The following is a 24,380-nucleotide window of genomic DNA, read 5'->3' on the forward strand; positions in this document are numbered from 1 at the left end:
GAGGCAGGTGAAGTGATGCACCCACCATGCCCAGTGCCTACTGTACAAGCCTGTGGGGGGGGTGTTATGTTCTGGGGTTGCTACAGTTGGTCAGGTCTAGGTTCAGCAACAGCATGTGCTCAAAGAATGAGGTCAGCTGACTACCTGAATATACTGAATGACCAGGTTATTCCATCAATGGACTTTTTCTTCGATGATGGCACAGGCATATTTCAAGATGACAATGCCAGGATTCATCGGGCTCAAATTGTGAAAGACTGGTTCAGGGAGCATGACACATCATTTTCACACATGGATTGGCCACCACAGAGTCCAGACCTCAACCCCATTAAGAATCTTTATGATATGCTAGAGAGGGCTTTGCACAGCGGTCATAATCTACCATCATCAATGCAAGATCTTGGTGAAAAATTAATGCAACACAGGATGGAAATAAATGTTTTGACATTGCAGAAGCTTCCGAATGCGTGTCGTAATCAAAGCTAAAGGCGGTCGAAAAAAGTTTTAGAGTGAATGAACTGTTTCTTTGGTGGTGACCTTTTTTTTGGCCAGGCAGTGTGTGGAGATATATATATATATATATATATATATATATATATATATATATATATATATATATATATATATACACTGCCTATATATAAAATCTCCCATAATCTCTGACAAGCTAAAAAAGATCCCTTCAATATGATCTTTTGATCTTTTTTGAAGGTGGGGACAATGTGTTCACGGTGATGTCCATTATTAATCACTCAATCTCTGCTGCTCCTGCAGGATGACTTGGGTCTCTTGGATGTTCCCTTAATGAATTTTTTCATCACCTGGCCTGTCAATTTAAGTGAAAGGTGTTTTGGTACTGTTCCAGTTGTTGTATACAATCTTTTTTTATTTCTGGAGGAAGGCTTGAACATACCCGATTAAATTTTCAAAACCACAGAAAATAGTTGTATAACCAGACTTGTCTTATAAATTCCTTGGTACTCACAATGCTGTTGGCTTACTGATGCTCTTTTAAAACTTCTGAGAGCTTCATATTAAAGCTTATTTATACTGAGATTTAGCAATTAACTTTCTTCATAAAAGTAATTGGTTGTCCCCACTTGCTTTGGTTGTGTTGGAGTTAAGGTGGTTGGATACAAATATGGCACTTTTAACATTTGTTTTTGTGAAAGGTTGTTGAGAATTGGGTATCATTTTCTGATCAATCAATACCCATCAGTCCTCATTCGTGACTCTTGTTGGCTTTGGTTATTTCATTTACATGCATATATGTAGATGTACATACGTATACAATTTTGTATATTCTTGTGGATTTTTGTGAATTTTGGATCCAAAAGAGCGAAGTTAAACAGTAAAGTTGTTTGAGTTACTTGAAATCCAATTAGGGGGAGAACGGGTATGTAAAATACATTTTACCTCTTCATACCCCTTTTCAAACAACTTACATGACTCAGTAATCAAAAATGAATGAATAATCATAAATCAGGTTTCAATGTCAGATCTCAGCCTACATAATCACAAGTTTATCGAGTGGAACATTTTGTTACCTTCTATCTATGTTTAGATTAATTAGTTAATTTGAAACAAAAAATTTTATTTAACATTCAACCTGTAAACAATTGCTTTTTTGTGTGGTACATGGTTGTTTGTTTCAAATATTTTCTGAAATTGATGTATTTATTATTATTATTATTATTATTTGTCAATTGTTTGAAATAAATTTCATTCATTCATTCATTTGAGTAAAATGGCTACAAGTGTAGTGTCTCTCGTGCCAAAATGTGGCAAAGCTAAATAGCTGTGAACATTTCTACAAGAACTGTAAGTAGAATCTTTAAACATTCTTAAAATAATTTACTTCAGTATCTCAGAATCTATTATTTACATAGCATCCAGAGATGTGACTGTAACTTAAAGAATGATTAGCATATATCTCTTTATAATGCAGAGTCAATACCCTTGTCAGTAATGCCCATGTCTCCCCTTACCTGGCTTCCTATACCAACTCTTTTAAAAACATTTTCTTCTGAAAGTACTGAGTCTGCTATTAGGCCTCTTTTACACCCTTTACTCCTTGTTCTTGCTTTGAATTTATGTTCGGAAAAATTTAGAACAGAACTGACAACAAAGGACTGCCCTGGCGTAAGCCCAGAATTTATTGGAGACAAATCCGACTTGTTACAGATGCAACTAAAGCTATGGTTGTTGTTTAATAGGCAACAAATGTACTACAGCATGGTGGCCCTAAAAACTCAAATCTTAAATGACCCTGCCACCAACAAAGCCATAATTGTAAGCCTTTTAGAGGGCCACATAACATAAACACTGGCATAATCTCCTGCATACATTTAAGTCTGTGTGAATGTTATGAGCGGATCATGTGTTCCACATTCCAATAAAAATAGAAACCATATTGCTCATCCTAAATCTGAGGTTCAGCTATCAGCTGGTCTGTCCTTTATAGCCAACATCCATAGACTTTCTCAGTAGTGATAGGAAGAAAAATACCTTAGTGTCAGTTGCAATTCTTCCTCTGCAAGGTAGCAAGTTTCTTTTTTCTTTTGCACCCTGATTTCCCACCACTGGTCTCAGAGGTTACTGCTATATCTACCACAACCACTGAACAGCCACAGCAATAAACATGTCCCACTTGGAGCTATTGTCTCAGTCTCCTTTGGTGAACCAGAAAAGGTCTGCCAGAGGTAGGAGTTCAAGATCTCTTAGTGTGGGGCCTCTGCCAGTCATTGGAAGCACAATACCCCTGGACTCTTGGAAGCATTGCATGTATTTTGATTCAAACCCTATCTGGTCTGACATTTTATCAGCTGGCAGTGCAGTTGATCTCATGTGCACTGAGTCTCCTCAGAGCGACGAAAACGTACAAGATCATGGGAGACTGTAAGAAGTAAGATACACTGAAATTCACCAGTATCACAGGGGAGAGCAGTTGGATTCCTTTCTCAGCTCAAACACACACAAAACACACTTTCTGAAACTTTATAATCTGTAGAGTTTGAGTGTTTTAAGCAAACCCACTTGGGGAAGAAAGATTCTAGCCCCCCTTGTCGAATCCACAAAGCCACAAATCCTTACAACACCACCTTCAGATGTTGTGTCTACTGGAGGGTGGTCCCATGCAGTCTAGGTTTTCTTTTTTTTACGCCTTTTCTGACCACATGCTTTCCAGCAGGCCTCTTTCCCAGGCCTGACCCCGGTTTAATTGTTCAGACTGGCCCTTAGATCAGGACCAATAACCTTATTAATGCATCACAAAACAGAACAGCAAAGGGCATATTTTGGATCAAAGAAAGTGGCCTGTCACATGTCCTATTGAAAGCAAAGAATGTACCTTATGGCTAAAATATTATCATCTAACAATGCGAGACTGAACTCCTACATTGCACTACAGCCCCAAATATAACAGAAAGATGGTTTAGATAAGAAATTCAGTCAGTGGATGTAAGATCTGATGAATTCTGAAATGGGGCAATATTGTTGAGCTTTTTAACATTGCTTCTGTTGTTTTATCATTATCTACAACATTCTCTGGCATGTACATGCAGTCACCTGTCTTTATTTGAAGTAATACTCCACAAAGAACCTCTTGTTCGCTCATCTGCCATTCATCGGTTGTGCAATAGTCATGACATTCTTATATGTAAACTGGTGGCACACAGTTGAACCTGAAAGTGATAGCTGTGTTAAATGCCCACATCTTGAAATCTCCCTTAAGTTGAGTAAAAAGTGAAAGATTTGTGATCGTTTTTAGACTTGAGTGAGTCAATGCACTTTTTTCTTTTTTTTTAACTCTACAGCAAAGACTGACCTGGAAACGCAGGAAAAGCAGCTAGCTGACACCCACAGGATGTAAGAGATTATTATTTTGTCATAGTTTTCCTATGCTCACTTTCAAAAAATACTGTACTTTTGCCATTGTAATTTGCTTGCATTGGGTATTTCCTCAATTCTCAAACATTGATCAAAGCTACAGTATAAATCACATGATCAAAGGGTAATGCAAATCATTGCAGTTGTGAATATAAATGCTTAATGCATCAGAACCTATTTTTTTACTACTTCAATATTTATGCTTCCTGATTCTTTTAGTTTCGTAGAAGGTGCAGGCCATCCTGCCAGGCCTTCAGCTCAGTTGAGGCCCCTGTGTGCGTTGTCTGCATTGTTTATCTAAGTGGAGCAAGAGTAGACAGCTGTGGCTCCAGGCTTCTGTTTCTGCTGGCTAGGAATGTGTTCCTATAGCACACTCCAAACAAAGACAGACCAACCTGTCTGTTATATTGATCCATTGCAAATCGCTGCCACATTTAACACTAGAACATGTGTCATGCACTTGTATATACATGTTGTCTTTTGGTAGATGAATCTTGTTCTCCTTGTAATACACTTTCACTTTACCAATTACAGTATGAGCAGGTTTTGAATCCAAAATAGCAGGACAGAAGGCAAGTGAATTCTGTAACAGTAGTAAACAATTTCTGTTTAAGTCATGGACACTGTGTTTCATATGAAAATTGGCTTTTCAAGTTTACCAGAGTTTGAAAGCAACAATCATTTGTTTGAACTTAATTTTGCTGTCAAGTCAGTTCAACTGCATTATTCCAGAAACATATTTTCCGCTTAGGATTTTGTACTGCTCTGCAATATTTCACAACACTTTGTTGTTGTAATGGCTTGGTCTTGAAGTGATACTTTTGTTTTGTTTTTTCTTGTCTTTAGCTTTTTGGAGCTGAGTGTGTCGTTCTCTGTAAAACCCAAGGCAGGAGAGAAAGAAGTCTCTCCCAACACATTATTTTCTATTTGGCACGAGTTTTCTTCAGATTTTAAGGAACAGTGGAAGAAGCAGAACAAGCTACTATTACAGGAACGGTAAGAAGGTTTTAATGTATTAATCTATTAATACCCATTAAACTTCTTCATACGATCTTACACACACAGATAGATAGATAGATAGATAGATAGATAGATAGATAGATAGATAGATAGATAGATAGATAGATATTCTGTTGTTTTTTTCCCACAAAATAAAGAGCATATATTTTTCACAAAAGGATTAATCCAAAGACCTCTATAACCTGAAAACCATAACAAAATCTGGTGCAACAAACTCCTCAAATGTTACCTGTAAACAAGTTCCTCACACTCTTAAGTAATTCTGTAAAGGTCTTACCAAATTTGAGAAAACAGTAAATAAACTGCACCACAGACCAAGCAAAAAACAGCAGGTTTTTCATCGAATTGGAAACAGCCGTTATGGTAAGTTTAAAGCTGGGTTAAATTATACAATTACTTCTGTAGCTATCGACATCTGGCAGAGTTCTGATCACTGAAGACTTTGGTCTAAAAACCCATGTAGTTCTGAATAACACAAGGTCATCTACACCTTACAACATTTGTAGATGCTCAGACGTAACAGAGTCAAAAATGTGCCAGTGAATAAAAGTAGTTATTCACCTCAGAGCTAAAATTCTTGCTCATTTATTACTTCCTTTTTTGGCACCAAGATGACATCAAGAGGGATAAAATTTGAGTACTGCAGTATGTAACCTACTTAGTTCATCCATCATCCATCTTCAAACCTCTCAAGGTGAAGCTATCCACCAAAGCTTCCAAATTTAACAAGGAAACAAACAAGCTGCAAGCTTGAGTTAAAGGTACAATAGTACCTTTAAAAAAGTACAGTATTACCTTTTACTGAGTGTTGCAATGATACTGGTATCGGGCAGGGCCCTGTTACTGCATTAAAATGGTGGTACCGTTATCGACGAGTACCAAAAAATAGGGCACCGATACCATTTTGAGAGACAAAAGTTTATTCAACTATTGTCACCCATTCGTGGTAGGCAATAAAAAGTTCTATTGGATTCACTTTGTATTAGTTTTATTCCTGCTTCACAAAGGTAGGCAGCAGCTTGACAAAGCTATGATGACAATTATTTTACATCCAAGTAGTATGCAGTTCTTCATGTATATGCACACATACATAAATTTCAAACAGATGGTATCTGTATCGGGTATTGGTATCAGGGCCAAAAAATGGCATTGCCGCAACACTAATAATTACAGGGACTTACTGGTGTAAATGGTATATATAATCTATATATATGTCATTTGTTATTACCTATGAACTGAAAGTCTCAATCTTTGTTTGCCTTGACTTAGAAATTGCTATTTATGATTACACTGGAGTAGGTTTGGATTCGTGGAGGACGACATCTTTTGCGCTATGGCAGCACAGAGCTGACAAACTATTGACTATATATACAATCCTACACAGAAATACTATTTTTATAAAATAATATTCATAAAATTAACCATGTTAACTAGACTTACACCAACCCGGGTATTATGAAGACGACCGCTTTAAATCACCCAATGTTGCATTTTTGTTTTGTTTTTCTGAGCGGACTCGCATCTTTTCCCTGCCCTCGGTCCATGTTTATTTTGGTCAGAGTGCCCAATACAGAGAAAAGAATCACCTGGACAACAGAGGTAAGGGGAGTCAGCGTTCCTGAGTTTAGGCAGGAGCAGCAGAGAATCAGTCTGAGAACAGCAGTAGAGAGAGAGCTCCATAACCAGGACGAGCCGGCCAGCTATGCCGTCCTCTGGAGCTAACGAACCTCAGCAGCAAAGAGGGATCAGGAGCACGGTGGCAGCTGGGAGTGGCCTGCTGGGAAACAGCACTTTTGGCCCAGAAGAGGCTACAGCAGGTCTGGACTAATTGTGGAGGATCAAAGCAGAATGGCAGGAGATCGGATTAATCCGGCAGGCAATGAGAAGTAGGGGACATAGGTTGTGGAGTGACATCGAAGGAGCCGCCAGGGAGACAGAGCAGAAAGAAACGACAGCAGGCCAAGGCTAGCATCTAGAGGCTAACTTCTGGACATGGGCGGTGAGCCACTGATCACGAGGAGGTGTGCAGCTGGAGTGAGAGGTGGAGCAAGATGAGAGAAGCAGCAGCTGGTCTATCTCTGTGCTGGAGGTCGGAAACAAAACTATCTTTCTGCAGCTAAATTAAAACAGCTTTTTTAAAAGCTTGATGCTGCGGTCTAATGTAGGTGTAACGCAACGATGGCAAAGCTTTTTGTACGTTAACAGCCTCTGTATTTTTGGAGTGGAGGGGGTGATGCTGCTGCAGTGAGACCATTAGATGTCGCTGAAATTTACACTTTGTAGATTTAAGCACATCTTTTAACTGTTTGACAAGAGTGATGAAAAGAATAACTATAAATACAACACACTCCTGAAAGATAAACTTTAAGAGGCGAGAAAACACCAAAGAGTGGACCATTTTCTTTTAACAGTATATTATTGTCAATGTATATTTAAATTACAGATTCTTATGTAGCTTTAAAAGCTGACCACATTAAAGGTTTCTAAACTCTATAAGCTTATGATGGAAAAAAAAAAAATATATATATATATTAGGCATATGAATACTTTTGCATAGCACTCCAGAAATGCATTTTTTCCCCCCAAAATCTAGAGCTAATTATCATTTTAAATTTATTTGGCTTTAGACTGTCATTATAGATTCAGCTTTTTTGTCCCATTCTATTCTTCTTATCTTCAGCCTTTTCTTTAATAACTTGCAGCCCATCTCGTGCTGAGTAAAGATAATATCAGATTCATTCAAATTCATAAGGAGAAAAAGAGCCTAAGTGACCATAATCATTGTGGTCACTCCAAAACAAATGCACCTATGCACCTTCCAGTTGGCCTCCAGTGGTTTGATGGATATAAAGATGTTGTTGCTTAAGTCAACAAACAGTAAATCGGTCCATTATTTTCAATAAAGATTAAATTGTGATAACGCTTAAAAGAGGAGTCGAATGACATGGGGCGCTGCTTTTTCAGAAGGAAAGAATTAAAACAAATTTGAAAGCATTAACTTTTTGCTGTTTGCCACAGGCTATCAACCCAGTTCTCCTTTTGCTGGTTTATATGCTTACATTTTCTCTGCTGCTTTGTAATGCTGGAACTAAGACATCTTGACAAACCATGTTTTTTACTTTGAAACCTAACATGACAACAAGCTGAATTTTCTGATAATAAGCTGTGTGAATGCATGTGTCCTTAAAGTTATCTGCCCTTGATGTTATTGTGAATCAGCCATCACTGCTTGTATGTTTCAGGGTGAAAAAGGCAGAGGAGAGCTTCAAACAGGCCAGGCAGAAGGCCACCTATAACGTTACAACCAAAAACGCAACTGGAATAGTATGTTAGGCTTTTTTTTCCCCACCTTTCTGCTCTTTCTTTCCATTATCTCACCTGAAAGACTGTTGCCTACAAATGTCCTTCTGTATGTGGAATTTGAAGGTTATTAAATGATAATAACAAAGTCCTGTTTTTTGCATTTCACAGAAAGCAAAGCTGGGTAAGAAGATCTGAATTAAGAAAAAGGATAATCATCTCGAAGATTTTTGCACTGACAAGATCTGGCTTCAGAAGTTTAAAAAATGAGTTTGTCTGAAAACACCTACATTGTTTTAGAGATGTCTTCATAGAACATTTTCTGATCAAAATGAAAAAGAAAAACAATTCCATGGGCTTAATTATAAAATGTAAATTTTTAATACATTTTTTTAAACTTTGGTATAATTGTCTTCCCACTTTTGTGTGAAATTTTCCTGCCATATGTGTATACAGAAAATGCATCCTGGTGTGGTGAAAAGCACAAAATCTTGATTTCTTTAAAAAAAAAAAAAAGTGCCTTATTGAATTGTGGAGGTAGCAAATGAACCATGTAAAACAGGGCTTATTTTCCCAAACATCTTACTGTCAAATAACATACATGATTAAGAAAAGAATAATTTTTACACAGGTTTAAAGATGTCTGGATTTAGTTCCCGCATGTGTCAGAAACTGGTGAGGGTTTAAAATGTTTATAAATAGCACCTCCTTTACTCCCTTTCTTGTTAAAAGTCACATACAGTATCCACATGGTATGTTGTATTTTTTCCTGTTAAACAGCATTTCTTTTATTAATAATTCTTGTGAGTGCAATCCTATGCATGTAATTTACCTTTCCCATGTTTTCAGAGAAAATTCCTTTACATAACCAGCATTAGGATCATGATGAGATTCTTTTTATAAGCAATGCCAGAATTGTTTTAAATAACAATGCATATAAAAGGTAATATTTATTGAATAAAACCAAATATATACATTTGCATTGGAAATATTGATTATTTAACATAGTCCATAGACAATTGCATGCACTCTAAAGTGACTTTTTATATGAAATAGATTTAATATATTTTAAACAAATATACTTACACACATACATATAATAATATATTGTTTATATACCATGGAACCAATATTCCACATGCTGCAGTCCATTTTGTTCAACCTAGAACCAAGTTTTGAGTCTGCATGACTTAAAGCCACACATATAACCTGTTGGGTTAAAACTCATGAGACGTAATGGTGGGACTGAACCCTAGGGAAAATCGGTGATGGAACAGTCCATTCATCTGTAGTAAAATAACTTATTTGCACTTTTCAGAAAATACAATTTTTAATGACACATTGGTCAGCATGTTTATCATGTGTCCAATAAGCTTGTATACTTTCAAAAGATATCTCCCCTTCATTTAAAATGTGTTACAACTGGGAAATGAAGTATGGTCCTCACTACGTCCATACTGCTGTATTATCATCATCACTTGGACTGTCTAACAGCTGTTCTACATTCAGTTTTAATGGAACGAACCATTTTTAGTACAGCTTGATAATAATGGACAGTCGTCTGCCCTGAGTTTGGCAATGAATCTGACAGCAAAAAATACAGTTCTTTTAAGGCAGTCCTTTACAGTTTCCCATGACTGCTTACATCCACAGACATGCAGCGGCATTGTTTGACTCTCTGCACTTTGCGATGTCTGAAGGGGGGCTGCAGATCTGGGCAGTCTAACTGCACTGTGAGTTGTTTGATACTATGTGGTCTGCAAAAGGAGCAGGACTGGAAGGGCTCTTGGCCTTTATTGTGACCCTTTCTTCCAGAGCCTGAGTTTTGGCCTCGATTTTGTCCATGACCCAAACTGGGACCCAAATGGCGAGGAATGTAGAAGGAGTTGCACTGGCCGTAGCAGAAGTGGTTGACCACAGTGCGGCTGCGGCAACCCTCTTCACTGATTGTTTGCCGAAGGGGTTGAGTTTTGCACCAGTCTCTTCGAAGGTAACGTCGCTCAGTCACAACCAGGGCCTCTCGGCTGGAGGACAGGACTTCTGGTTTCTGCTGCAAAAGTCTGTGGGGGTGGTCTGCAGACAGGTTTCCTTTAGTCTTGTGTGGTGACGGTATTGAGCCTTGGGGACGGAGCTTTCTGGCCTCTGCAGTGATGCAGAAGAAGCCAGCAAGGAAGATGGGGATGGTGATTCTCCACAGCATTCTGTAAAAAGGGAGAATTTTAACAATGAAATGTGGCAGGAGAAAAAATACATTTCTATATGTATTAAAAGGACTAACTCTTGATTCCGCATAAATTTAGGTTAGCTGACCTTTAACACTGAATCCAATGCCAACCATGTGAGACGAACTGATTGATTATCAAATTACGGAGGTTAAATCATCATTCAAATCATCATAGGGACTCAGACATTATGACCTGGGGCCATAATTAACCTGGCCCACATGCGTTTTATTATGGGTTGCTGCTAAGTACACAAGGCGAAATACTGGACTGACCAGAAAGATTGAAGACGGAGATGATCAAACTCACTTGATTCTAATCGGTAAATTGAAGTTAAATATTATATTTTTTATATTTTTTAAATATTATATTTTTTAGGAGTTGGGGTGGTGATGATCAACAATCGCAACCTATTTAACTTAAATAATTCAGATACGATTATTGAGTCGTTTAGAGTAGAATCAATTAAATAAACCAAGGTAACACCTGTATCTGAGAGAAACCAAGATCATAGTAGTCTCCTGCCATCCTAAAATAAGTACAATCTCACAATGTAATTTTGTAAGCCTGAACATTTCTGCCATATCTACACAGTTAAAAAAAAAAAAAAATCGATTTCGGTGTATGATGCAAAAAAAAATTACATGCCTGTAAAAAAAACTTTACAACTTGAGGTATAAGTGCAGCATTACTGAAAAATTGTAAACTATACTGCAGAAAATTTTAAACCATTTTATTTAACCTCCACCTCTCTTTTAGGTTGTTATTCTAGCTGCAAATGCTTTGCATGTTCTAGCTAAATGTTTCACTCAAGATTATTGGTTATGTACCAGCCCAGACCTTCATTTCATGCATAAATCAAAACTTAGTTCTGTTTAAATAGCCCTTCATTATAACAAGAGGGCAACTAATTAAAGGTATGTTAAACATTGTTTTTATAAATGCCATGACATTTTTAAAAGTAGAGTTTTAAGAGGGTATTATTCTGTTTCTGTCTATGGGCCCTTCTGAACTTGGCACTGCTGCTCACAAAAGCTTTCTCTTGTTAAGGTTGCAGGTTTGCTTTAAGCTTAGTTTCTTTAAAACCGATTTCTCCATGTTGCCCACCAGAGAGTATCATCGTATGAAGGCATCATTATTTATGTGAGCGAGTAAATGTAGCCCTAATGTCATAGCACTCTTGAGTAATTGTAATTACCAGAAAAGCATTATAATGTAGACTTAACTGTAGTTTCCTTTACTTTTAGTTTTTTGGTCTCATTGTAATCAACTCTTAGTTTTTTTCCTTAGTAGTACAGTAAAACAATACTGTACACCTAAGGAAAAAACTAAGAGTTACGTTCTCAATGTAAGATATTAACAGCTCATTTATAACAGAGCCTCACTTGAAAACTGAAAAAAAACTTTTCATTCAAGCTCTGTTTGTAAAGAAGTATGAGATAAAGCAGTCACTTATTTACCGAATATATTTGGAGGTTTGGGGGCTTAAAGTTCTCCCACTTTTTGCAGTCCTGCCCTGCAGGCATCATTCAGAAAATGAATCCATCACCATGGCCCCCATTTGTCAGCATCTCTGTGTCATTACTTCTATTTGCTTTCCTCTCGGCTTTGCAACTCTTACCAAAATAAACAAAACCTGGCCATCAAAGGATACACTTAAACACCCATAATGAGAAGGGGAAGTTGATTTTATTGGTCCCGTCGCTGAGTAAAATAATTAGGCCTTTGCTTACTTTACTCATGAACTATGCCGCAGATATGTAAACAGGCGTTAGAGAAGCCCATCTGCATGTTATTAGAGGAAGACTTGAAGGATTGTACAGTTTCCCTATGGGAGTCCACTCTTTTTTACTCTTTGGTGATATACAGTGGAGAAACCTGAACTAAGATTGACCTATGGTCTCCATAAATGCCACTATGTATCATACTAGGGCCTGATCTGGAAAAATGATCTCTCTGCCATTCGGGATTGAGTATCCGCCTTTGTGCGCGCTGTCAGTATTTGTGCCAGCACATTTTTGACCATCACTCAAGCATCTTTTCAGCAGATGTTGCTCTTGACAAGCATTGCATGACATCAAATCAGAATTTCTGATGTGGAACCAAACTGCCTCAAGGACATTGGCGGCTGCTGCTCCTCACAAACTCTGCTTTGCTGTGCAAATTCTTGTGCCCGCCTTTCTTGGACCTGCATCTTAGTCCGAATTATTTTATCACAATCCGCTTTGGTTCTCAAGGCTTTGTTTGTTTTGCTCTTGATCTTCAGGTAATAGCAGCTTGAGAATGGAAGTCTTTAACATTCCATGAAGTATTTTCCATAAGCTACAAAGCAGCTGTTTGGTTATATCTTTCGGAGATGTTACATGAATATTGAGGTTTTCTTTTTCCCTTAGGATATCAAACTCAAATACCAGTGAAGAGTTTCAGTTAATTTAAGGGCAAGCTCAACTGTTGGTCACTCTCATCACCCAATGTATTAAGGAGTCTTGGCCTCCTTTGTCTTAGTTTTTTCTCTCCTCAGTTTTTCTCGCAGTTATGCACCTCCTTTTTACAGAAGTCTTATTTGACAAATCTCCATAAACCTCTTCACTGATGACTGTCAGTTTAAATACAGCAACTCCTCTGGCCAGGGACCAATATCTGCATGCACTCTGTTTTCTCTCTTCCTGTCCTCTTAAAGAGATACCCTGTTACTTTTGGACTATCCAAATAACTTCAGAAAAGACTGAGGAGTGACTAAGGAGTGCATTAACCATTTACAAAGAAGATGATGAATGAAAAGTACAGTTACTGGCTCAGCTTCCTTTCTACTCTCAAACCTATTGGAGGACAGCGGATACTGGCTCTGTATCCTCATCATTCTCTCTAAAAATAGAAATGTGGATTTTAGACTATGGGGATTCAGAAACTATTGGGGAACATACGATTCTCCAGGAAATCAAACCAAAAACTCTCGGATGAAATGGATGTTGCAAGACCCGGCTTTCCATAAGCAGCCTGCCTTTACATTCCGCCTTGACGCTAGCCATCAAGTGGCCCTCGAGACAGAAGGAGACTGTGGTTTAGAGTGTTAATCTTTAGACAAAACTAAGCAGGGCCTTTTTTGTCTGCTAAATGCTAATATTGTGCACAAACACAGCTTTATGTTTTACCAGAACCACAAATTCTTTGGATTTGCTTCACTGAACTGTGGCAGACCTTGGTTCCAAAATTCAACCCTCTAATGAAATTACAAATACCAGAGAGACTGTTGAGCTCCGCACAAACCTTCATTTTTTTTTTTTTAAACATCTATTATAAGGGGGCACATGCTGTTTTATTTTTCAGAATGGTATGATAATGCCATGCTGAAGGTTTCTGTTTGGAAAAGAATGGATTCTTTTTTTTTTTTTATTATTGCAGATCTGGCTTGGTTTCTGAATGTATGAATATTCTAAATACTAGAATGGTACATCATAGAATGAAGAGAAGCTTTTCAAAGTCTTTCAGATTTGTACACACAGATGTATTTCCTCTAAACCATGTGTAACGTCTTCCCAGCATTTCTTCAAAGGCAGGTTAAAACAAACAAAACATGATGCCTCAATTACTGGTGCGTCAGAAAGTCTCTCACAGAGACTGGTAAGTGCAGTTAATTACAGTAGAACTGCATTTAATTCACCGTGGAGCACAAACCTCAATCACTCATGGCTAGCCACACATGCACAAAGGTCCACACACACCAATATCGAACCACATGCTTGCTATCTCACACACAGACTTAAACACATACACAGGATGTACAACATAGAAAAAAAAAACACAGGACAGAGAGGTAAATTAAATGTTTTCACCCTGAACCAATTACACAAAAAGGAACCGTGTCATTATCTGAGTTTGTGGATTGTATTTTCCCAAACTACACTTGGTTGTTGGCTTCTTGACAGTTGGTGGTTTGAGGCTCTAATTGGGGGGGGGGGGACTTCGCTATGTAAATGTGTCTAATTCCAACATTGCCAGAAGGCTGCTTTAGGCACTCTGGGATGCCATTTGTCATCACAATTCGTCTTAATAATGACTCTGAGGCCAGATCTAATGCTTACGAAACAAGTAGTGGCAAGAATAAAAACTGCCTGTTTCACCTCAGCAATAGAAAATACTTTAATCGAAAGTGAAGGCAGTTGGACATAACATTTTACATATAACGATTTCTATATTAAATGAGGAAACCACAGCAGTTATTTTAAAGAACAGCATTTATAAAATTTGTTAGCCAAAATCTTTGGAAATCCTGTAAAAAAACTTTATTTTTTTTTTTTTGCTCGGCATTTCAGTCAGTTGAAAGAAAAGGTTAGCTCAGATTTTTGAGTCTAACCCATTAGAACAGGAAGCTAATATGTGTTAATATGTGTGTGCTATTATTATGATTCAAACATCTAACCTGAATTTCTATCTAAATAGCAATGAAATTAATTGAAATTATTTTTCTGACCCAATAATAATGTTTCAAGTTTTGTTTTATTTTTTTTTTCTTTCAAGATGTAAATTTTTAAAGAAATGAATTACAAGTAAATTATACTAAACATAGAGTGCAAGATCTTTCTCCTCAGTATATGCCCTACAATATAAATACTTACAAAATCAAAATAATTCTGTAAACTTTACCATCGCTACTTTTGTGATAAGTGGACATTCTTGTTTAGATGCTAAAAAAAAGAACATCAGCATTTTTTGACAAGTATTGTCTGTGTTTTTGCTCTTCCTACTATACCATTGAAATTCATTTAATTGTAATTTTTTACTATAAAATTCTACTTGCTGACTTCCTTATTGAAATAGCAACAAAATGCCTCATGAAGTTAGAACTTCTACTGGTAAAATCAGAGCCAGCTGAGTTAATCCAGTATGGCTGTAGTACATATAGAATAGAGAGTTACTGTTCATAGAAAGTTACTGTTCAGTCTTTTTTAAGCACTTTTTAAATTTCTTATTTTATTAAACCAGTGGCAACTGAATAATTAGAATCAATCAATCAATTAGAATTTTTTTTTTTTTTTGTTATTTGCAACAATCCGCTACAATCATATGTAATTTCCTTTTAAGGTGCAATATTCAGCCTCTGGGACGAAACAAATAAAGTACACTTTAAGTTTCAACAAACTAGAACAGAATGGGGTAAAAAAAAAAAAAATATGTATATATAAGCTCTTTAATTTTGTATTGTTTTAAAAATTGTTTCCCTTTTTTTTTTATTTTAATGTTAGATGAAAAAAAAAGGTCTTTTTCTTTAACACCCATAAACTTTACTCTCTCATTTTAAAGGTCCGATGTAAGTAAAAGTACATTTTATGAGGCTTATGTCAATCCTTAAAACCTGCCTTTGGGGCCTTAATTTGCGGTGACTAATGAACCAACAAGCAGCCACATGCTGAAGTTCATACTAGTTCTTTAGAACCATATTTGCTTAATGTTGTAAATTATTTTGGGATTTATTCTGATGCTTTAAATATGTTGCCTTAGCTTATCCCTTTTGATTTACAAGGCTTAAACATTACTTTTTTTTTTAGGTATTTTTGTCTAAAATGGGGTTGCTAAAGAATTTGTCACTTAAGAAACAGCATTTTTTCTGCATTTAAAATCCTATTTGATATCTAAGCAAATTGTAAAAGGGGAATTGAAGTCACCAGAGCTGTTAGCAGGATCACAGAACAAACTTCCCACCTTTCACTGCACACATACAACAGCAACACATATTTACCCACAATTACATTTTCACACGTTTAGATACATGTTAGCACACATACAGTTAAACATGGACCCAGACATACTGTAAATATACACCTGTTTAAACAAGCAGAAGTACAAGTTTGCTAGGTTCATTTTTACGTCTTATTCTCTTCTTTTAGCTCTCAAGAAAATACTTTTAATCTCTTTAAGAGACACAGTACAACTTTCTGTCATCACTCTCTAATTCTCTACCTCACAACACTAATTATGTACAACCTCCAGCCACTAATTATAGTAATTCAGTTGACACTTTTATCCAAGGGACACCTTAAAGTGCCTTACAGGTGTATTTTTTTTCTTTACACTGAGTGGCCCTGATGGGATTTGATCCAGAAATATGGAATAAGTGCAAAATGTGTGCTGTTCCAAATACATGATTCTGTGCTTAGTCACCCAAAAGCTCAGTGAATCACTCTCTCACATAGACATGAGAATATTAAAAGCAGAACTCAGTGTGAAGTCCTGTTACTCAATACTCTGAAAGTTGTGATGTAGCTGTGTCCTTGAAGGCTCTGTAAAACATCTTAGATTTAAAATGTTGCTGCCTCGTCTATATGTAATTTCAATAAAATGTTTGATAAAAATAAACTATTAATCTTTAAGTTATTTAAATTTAAGAGGCAATATTCACTTCCTTAAGAAGTGATTTCATCTTGCTTTGTTGAACACCCATCTAACCTTTAAATTTACATATTTATTATTCCCCAAAGCAAATAAAAAACATCAGTTTACCTCCTACTACAGTGTGCAGCAAGATAGCAATCTCTGCTGATGCCTTCAGGGAAGATCGTCCACCTCCAGTGGTCCTTGTGTCCGCTTCCAGCTTTTGGTTTCCATGGTAATGTAATCTCTTGTATCCTCCAGTCTGTTCTTGCAACTTTTGCTTTAACACTAAATACAGAAAAAGGGCTGAAACTCAGTTTTCCATTGTCCTAGGAATGCTGCAGCACCCCATCTGTCTTTTTCAGTGTTTCTAAGTTTTCCTCCTGTTTTTGGTTTTAGGATGACAAGAAAAGCTGCAGTTCAGTCACAGTAAGCCCTTCTTAGTGCTGTGGCGACTGTCTGCACTCTGTCTTTGGGAGAGTTTGAGTCACTGTAAAGTCTGCCTTAGCTTGAATCCCTTGCACCCCACCTCCTTTCTCAAAACTGGGAGGGTAATTTCCTATTGGCCATGTTCATTGTAGGAGTCAAACAGAATTTCTTTGCTTTCTTGAATATTATTCTGTCTATCTGTAAGTAGACATCTTATCTATGAAAGACAATACTGTCTAGATAAAAATATCTAAGCATCAGCGTATGCAAAAAACAATTTATTTCGTTTTACGAACTTTATCATGTTGCAATCGAAGCTTTGATTTACTTTTATTAGATTTTGTGAAAAATAACCCAAAAATAATCAATGCATAATTGTGTAGAAGAAGAAGATATTTTTCATGGATAACTTTTCAGTCCAAAATCTATTGCAAGAACAAAAAGAATTTGCAGAAATACCACAAGTTGAATATTCTGCCAATCTGGCCTTCATAATAAAAACTCTAATTTACAAGTCGTTAACATGGACCTCAGTGCTCTCGTTAGATTAATCAAATCTGGTTAGATTAGACAACAGAAAAAGAGATTTTAAGTCTATATGCAAATCATCTACTGTATATGAGAATTAGAACTAACATTTCACTAATTTAATACCAGCTGCAAAACTGTGAATGCTGCATGACAACATGGGCATGCTTTTATATACAACAACATGTAAAAATGTTTCCATTATGTAATGAATTAATATTACTTTTGTTATATTCATTAATATGACACATTTTCCACCCATTTATTGGTAAAACATAAAAAAAAGGCTGGTTATGTTACCATATCTTTGTAACTTTTACATCCTCCGTTAGACTTTAGCCCGTCAAGACAATAAAATCAGGGACGCTAAAAAAACAATGGCTTTTCCAACCCTTCCATTGACAGTGGAACCACATCACATTAAGTCTCATAACCTCCAGCCCATAAATCACTGAATGCATATCTGCAGAGCGTGCTTTGAAAAACGCCACAGTTCACATTCCTTGATGCAGCCAAGACAAAGATGTTTGTCTGTGTTGTGGTTCTTGCTAAACTGACTGCCGGGCACAGACAGTGGAAACACAGACGGTCACTTCTGCCATCAAAGAGCTGAAACATCAACAGACCCTGCAAAACATCAGAGGGCTAACATCTGAACAATAGCCCTTTTCAGAGGGCCACAGGATGATGGCACTTTTGCATGACAAAATCACATTTATCTGTATTTTTGCAGATCTGTGGAGATGGTAAGGTTCCTAAGTCATGGAGAAATAACCTGTCGCCCTCTTGTGTTAGACTGCAATAATGCAAAAAACCTAAACAAGGCTCCTTAAGTTTTTTTACACTAAAGAAAACAGAAAGAGCCTCACAGAGGATAAATATAAACTAAACCGATAAAAACACACAAAAAGACTGTTGTAACAGATAGAGGATCAACTTTATTAATACAAGTAAGTAAAAGTGTCTTTAAATATGGTATAAAAATAAATGCAGGAGAGAATAACAAAGAATGAAGTTCTACGTACGACCGGAGACGGCATCTTTGTAAATCTGAATGAGACTTTACAGGTGCAATGAGAATCATATGTGCTAAATATTGTAGTGCAACCAAATCATAAAAAGCAACCTAAATGCACAATAAATAATCAGAATCATAATATATATGTATATATATTTTGTATATTCATTCTGCACAACACTTCCCATAGCGTGACAAAGTTTTTGTAACCTCATGTAAAGCAATGACATTGGTTAAAGTTATCAGTGTAAGCTGTTTTTTTTACTGGGTTCTTTTTCTAAGTGTATTTTTCTCATTTCTCTCTGACATCATTTGGTTCTGCTGGAAGTGAGAGAAAGGGCCCTAGTTGAGTAGCTGCGATGGAAAGAACTGGAGCACTCATTTCAAACTTTCCAACATTTTGTTTTACAGTCTCTCACTCCCCTCACAAGTCCAACTGCGTCTTCTTTTTGGAAACACCGGAAATATAACTGTACTGAAAGAGGAGAGAGGAGCTGAAACATCCTCTCGATGGACATGCAACATCTTCTGGACAACAGACGGACAGGCAGCTTGGCTCATCGTCTGGCTAAGCCAATAGCAGATGAGAGACGAGAATGATGAGATGTGATGGCCCCCCTTCTCCATGCTCCAGAGAGAGGAAAGCCATTGATTTTTAGCATGGCACACAACTTTACAGTCTCTTGTCTGCCAGTGGTTCCTCCTGTGTTCAAAAGGAAAAAGGACATTTGAATTTCAACAAAGAAAGTATTCCAATTATAATACGGGAAACATTTTCTTCTTTATGTTTGATTTTTGAAGCCAATATTTAAGGTATGGTAAGTATAATTAAGTAATGACTTAAGTGACCCAGCAGAGAAGGACCCAAAATCACATAAACCAAATATATATATTCAGAGGAAATGAAGCAAAAAAAATATCTTGTAAATGGAACCTGATGAGCTGCTTGCAAATACTTAGAAAATCAATCTTCTTGAATCATCTCTGCTAGCTGATTAAACGTAATGCTGCTAATTAATTGATTCTTCCACTCAGGGTTGCAAATTCCTCAGCAAAATAAGGGAAACCTCTTTGCCATCTGATTTAAGACATGGGATGGCAAAGACATGGGGATTTTTTGTGCCTTTTATTCTATTTGTTATTACAGACCTCAGAATATCCCATTAATACTGCAAAAACGATCTAGAAATAAGTAAAAATGTCTTAAATTAAGTGTATTTACCCTTAATTTGAGTAGGTAAAAAAGAACTAGTTGCCAATGGGACGAGGATATTTACTCTTAAAGTAAGATAATTAGATAATATGCACTTGAAATAAGACAATAAATTATTTTTTTCTTATTTTAAATGTAAATTGTCTTATTCAATTGGCAAAGTGTCTTGCTTCACTCCTAAATTCAAGAAAAAATGCACTTATTTTAAGAAAAAATTACTTATGTAATTTTTTCTAGTGAATAATTATAAGTCTCTGTGCAACCGTTCCTTGCAGCTACAGCAAGAGCTGCTACATATGTGTGCATATTCTCATTCTTATTTTTTGTAAATTATTATTAGTTCCACAATATGATCTCTCAAACAGCGGTCATTACAATTACAAAAAACAACCAATGATGTAATTTTAGTTATCTTAGCATAGCCAACAACTATAATAAAACAAGTAGCTTCAGCCACTCTATTTAATAAGGAGTTAACAAGAGCAGTTAAACGTCAGAGAGGACAAGTACTCCTCTTCAGCTAAATCTTCAAAATTCAATTTGGAGAATGTCCTGGAACATGCTGGCTTTGGAAATGTGGAAGCTTTTTTCATTTCCTTTCAAGTTTAGAATAGTATGAACACTCATGCTCAGTCTTTTAGAATATAAATGAAAATTTTATTTCTGTAACACAATGCACTAAGGTAAACATTAAATATACACATAATAGTATTTTAAAGATGCTAAAGACAACATTCACATTATCTTTATTTCAAAATCAGTTGCCTGGTTAAGTTGTATCACCTGCTGTCTCAACCCCTAAATAAGAGAGCAATCAAATTGACAAGTGTTTATACATTTATAGACATATCATAATATTCTAAGCTGTTTGATTTTATAGTAGAGTAACTGGATAGATGTATACATTATATTTTATGGAGACATCAGAACACAGTACATAGGCCACAGCTAAATAAAAGGATATGATACGTTACCTGGAAGCAAGAGACTTCAGAACAAATTTTTACTTTTCTGTGGGAGACAAAAAAAAAAAGCAAATGAAAACTAAATGTAACACCAGTTTTTATTAGATACATGTTCTGGCAGTGATGTGTTTTCTTCTTTTTTTATTAAAAAGCTCAAACCTTTGCCAGAATGACAAGCAATGAAAGTGTAGGAGGTTTGAAACCCATTAACACACTGCCAGACTAACTGTCATGTTTGACATGTTTACCTATTTTGTTATTTTCAGTATTTTCAAATAGCTTGACATCAGTTCTACTCAGCTACAACAATCACCCCTTAAAAAAACATACTTTTGTTGCACCTGCCACCTCTCTATTGAATTAATATTTGTTTTTGTTTTTTAAGTTGTAGTTTTTAAAACAACTTAGTTTTTAAGTATTTTGTCCATCTAGTCTTTTAATATCATTTCTAGATCTTATCTAATGTTTTAAATCAGGATTTAAGTTTGTTTTTTACCTTCTTCTTGGCCTGTAATAATTCCTGGTAGGCACTGGAACGAATGAAACGGCTATAAGAATCACTCTTCATCAATTTGTAGATGTGTTCCTGTTGAGGTAACAGAATGAGAAATCTGAAGGTTAAAAGCTACACTTACAGATAAATAATACTCTATTTTAATATCAAAGGACAAAGTTTCTATTTCTCTATATTAGTATTTAACTAATTTGTCTTACCAGTATGATTAGTTACTTAATAACTGACCTGTGCATCTTCGAAGGCATACCGTCCAGGATCTTTTACATTCTGAGTGGTTTTCCCATAGCTCTTGGAGTCCACATTAATGGCACTGGGTGCTCCAGGGGCCAGAAACTCCAGCCAGATTTCCTGAACACGAGTTGGGACCTCTCTGATAGGGCGCTTTTTTAGTTCTTGGACTGCAAGCCAGAACCTGAAAAACAAAGCAAGCAGGAAAAACAACACTCATACTCATACTGATGTCTTGGCACTTGCTTTGGTAGCTTCAAGATCATACATTTTAGCAGGTTTGTGGGAGGGCACAGAGTGTGGGAATAACTACTTATTGCTTCTACTTATCAGGGAGCATTTAATTTTATGTCACAACATAAGACCTCAATTGTCTTCTAAACTGGTCAATCTAAGGTTAATCAACACTTTTTTTAAGGAAAACTGGTCATGGTGCTATTACAACACTTTTTAAATGCATCACATTTAAAATAATGATAAAAAGTTACAATGAAGTTTTGGGGGGAATTAGTATCAGTATTTAAGAGGGACAGTTCAGGCACATACCATCAGAGGGAGCTAATGTGGCATTCATTTATGCTTGTCTCATTGTATGCTTTCTACTAACAGTTATTCATTTTTGACTGGAGAAAGCAATGGAAGAGAAAACATATCGTAGAAGAATAATATATTTTAATACATTAAAAAATATTTCGTTTAACATCTTAAAATTCAGATTTAGTGTATATTTCTATTGCATTAAGTTAACATACCTTTTAAACAGTTGATGATGGTGGCTCTAAACATCCTGAAACCTAAATGTCCTAAAACCACAAAAACTTTCCTCATAACAAAACATTGTTTAACTCCTGCAAAGATGTCCTAAGGCGATAAATCGCTCGGCTTTCGAACAAGTCCTGAGCTTTTTTAATTCTAGCTGATTAATTCATTGTACTGTGTAAAGATAACGATGGTTAATATATTAATATAGCCGATTCCCAAATAAGTTCAACATTTTGATCAAATCTAAAAGGAATATTATGTTGAGGTTCTAACTTTTTTTTATTTACCTGAGATTCTCTGAGCTAAATTCAGATTCAAGAAACTTGAGGAACTGCTCTCTTCCAACAGGATCTTTCAAAACCTCATCAATGCCAAACGCCCATCGCTTTACCCTCTGCTGGCCTGGTTCTTTACTGAAGAAGACAAAAAGCAGGGACATTCAAAAAAAAGATACAACTACATCGCCGTAACAAACAGGTAAAGATATTAAACTGAATATTTGATGAGGTCATGTAGCTACCTGGCTTCCAGTTCCCAGAAGGTGGTATCATCTGAGATCCAGGGGTTGGATGGATCAGGAAGTGAGAGGCATGGGTCATATTCAACATACTGCTCTGTGTAACCCAGCAAACTGTTCCAAACAAAAGAACATAAATAGAAAATTAACTGAAATATCATAAAAGGGGAAATCTTTAAACATGTATTAAAGTGATTGAAATAAACACACATGGATATCTAAGGGGTGCCCGGTGCTTTTGAACCGTTTTCTTAATGTTTTCTTTGGATGTCTGTTGTCTTCTTTTTGCTGTTATGTTCTCTACCTCTCATCTAATACAGGTATGGAAGCAGACCTCTAGGAGTTACTGTATATCTTCTGTGTTGTCTGTTTTTGCTGTTTTTCTTTATTCTCTCTATTTTCTTGCACTGTTTCCTGTCTCTATCTCTTTCTCTCTCACCTTAGCGCTTATACCCTCTTTCTTTCTCAAATCACTTTCCGTCTTCATGTCCGACGTATTCAATTTGCAAAACAGGAACCAAAAATGTGCTATATTTTTGAAACCAGATGTTTCAAACTAAATTAAACGTTATATGAATCTAAACCAGCATCAGAGTCACCAAAGCTCTTGATTCCTGTGCATAGAGCAGTTAAAAAAGCTGCATAAATAAATGAGGACGCAATAAATAATGTTTACCTCTCTGCCACTTTGGACATTTTCAGCCGATGCCGGTCTAACTGTAATTGCCAAAAGGTGATCTGAAACAAAAGAGACATAGAAGTATGCAGTAAACTAACAGAACGGATGGTTTGCATTAGGGCTGAAACATTTAATCAGAATAATCGTGATTAAGCAAGATTAATCGATTATTAAAATAATATTCAACTAATTTGTTAAATGTTTAATCATTAAGTAGAATATACTGTAAACTATACCTATTGCTGACAGAGCAACACATTTAGAACAGAACTTATACCAAATTTCTAAAAAAAAAAAAAAAAAACATTTATGTATAAACATAATTTTATATATTTTATAATTGTATAAAAATAGAAATATTTGGCATTTAAAAACAAAAAAAATATTTTCATCCATCAATATGCTCTTTCCACAACTCCTGAAGTGGAAAGACCTACTTTAAGGAACCTTTGGCTATCTGATTATTAATCAATTTATCAAAAAAATATTCAACAGATTAATCTATTTGCATAATAATCATTAGTTGCAGCCCTAGTTTGCATCATATGTCATTATTTATTGTATTCTGTATAGGGATTCACGTTGACCTAACCTTGTCCTGCAGCTCTTCTTCTGTAGGTTGTTTGGCTTCTGGAACCGGGGTGTGGGTTGGACTGTGGGTACGGATGTCATTCTGCAGCCCATAGACAGACTGAGATGACAAACCAGACACACATATGCATTAG

At 36.2% G+C, this 24,380-nt stretch overlaps 3 protein-coding genes across 3 annotated transcripts in view; 1 reads left to right on the top strand and 2 right to left on the bottom strand.

Moving 5' to 3' along the window:
* LOC107084687 (formin-2-like) overlaps positions 1 to 9,014 on the top strand; it is a 53,418-nt gene extending 44,404 nt beyond the window's left edge. The window contains exons 14-17 of the mRNA XM_015374623.1: positions 3,816 to 3,867; positions 4,735 to 4,884; positions 8,151 to 8,232; positions 8,380 to 9,014. Of these exons, the coding sequence (XP_015230109.1) occupies positions 3,816 to 3,867; positions 4,735 to 4,884; positions 8,151 to 8,232; positions 8,380 to 8,406 (311 nt within the window). The 3' untranslated portion in view covers positions 8,407 to 9,014. The remainder of the gene's footprint in view (positions 1 to 3,815; positions 3,868 to 4,734; positions 4,885 to 8,150; positions 8,233 to 8,379) is intronic.
* A 198-nt stretch (positions 9,015 to 9,212) lies between these two features.
* On the bottom strand, positions 9,213 to 17,286 carry grem2 (gremlin 2, DAN family BMP antagonist). The gene is made up of 2 exons (XM_015374624.1): positions 16,929 to 17,286; positions 9,213 to 10,409 (listed from the first exon to the last, which is right to left on the bottom strand). The coding sequence occupies exon 2, from the start codon at positions 10,406 to 10,408 to the stop codon at positions 9,830 to 9,832; it is 579 nt and encodes a 192-aa protein (XP_015230110.1). The 5' UTR covers position 10,409; positions 16,929 to 17,286; the 3' UTR covers positions 9,213 to 9,829.
* Positions 17,287 to 18,680: 1,394 nt separating this feature from the next.
* rgs7 (regulator of G-protein signaling 7) overlaps positions 18,681 to 24,380 on the bottom strand; it is a 71,919-nt gene continuing 66,219 nt past the window's right edge. Inside the window, exons 10-17 of the mRNA XM_015374606.1 lie at positions 24,248 to 24,346; positions 23,653 to 23,714; positions 22,980 to 23,090; positions 22,747 to 22,872; positions 21,695 to 21,881; positions 21,449 to 21,538; positions 20,962 to 20,998; positions 18,681 to 19,477 (exon numbers count right to left, since the gene is read on the bottom strand). Coding sequence (XP_015230092.1) covers positions 20,978 to 20,998; positions 21,449 to 21,538; positions 21,695 to 21,881; positions 22,747 to 22,872; positions 22,980 to 23,090; positions 23,653 to 23,714; positions 24,248 to 24,346 — 696 coding nt within the window. The 3' untranslated portion in view covers positions 18,681 to 19,477; positions 20,962 to 20,977. The remainder of the gene's footprint in view (positions 19,478 to 20,961; positions 20,999 to 21,448; positions 21,539 to 21,694; positions 21,882 to 22,746; positions 22,873 to 22,979; positions 23,091 to 23,652; positions 23,715 to 24,247; positions 24,347 to 24,380) is intronic.

This window comes from Cyprinodon variegatus, unplaced genomic scaffold (assembly GCF_000732505.1).
Source record: "Cyprinodon variegatus isolate N-32 unplaced genomic scaffold, C_variegatus-1.0 Scaffold106, whole genome shotgun sequence".
Lineage (NCBI taxonomy): Eukaryota > Metazoa > Chordata > Actinopteri > Cyprinodontiformes > Cyprinodontidae > Cyprinodon > Cyprinodon variegatus.

Coding starts and splice junctions, on each gene's coding strand:
- grem2 (XM_015374624.1), bottom strand. CDS start 10,408: ATGCTGTGGAGAATCACCATCCCCATCTTCCTTGCTGGCTTCTTCTGC.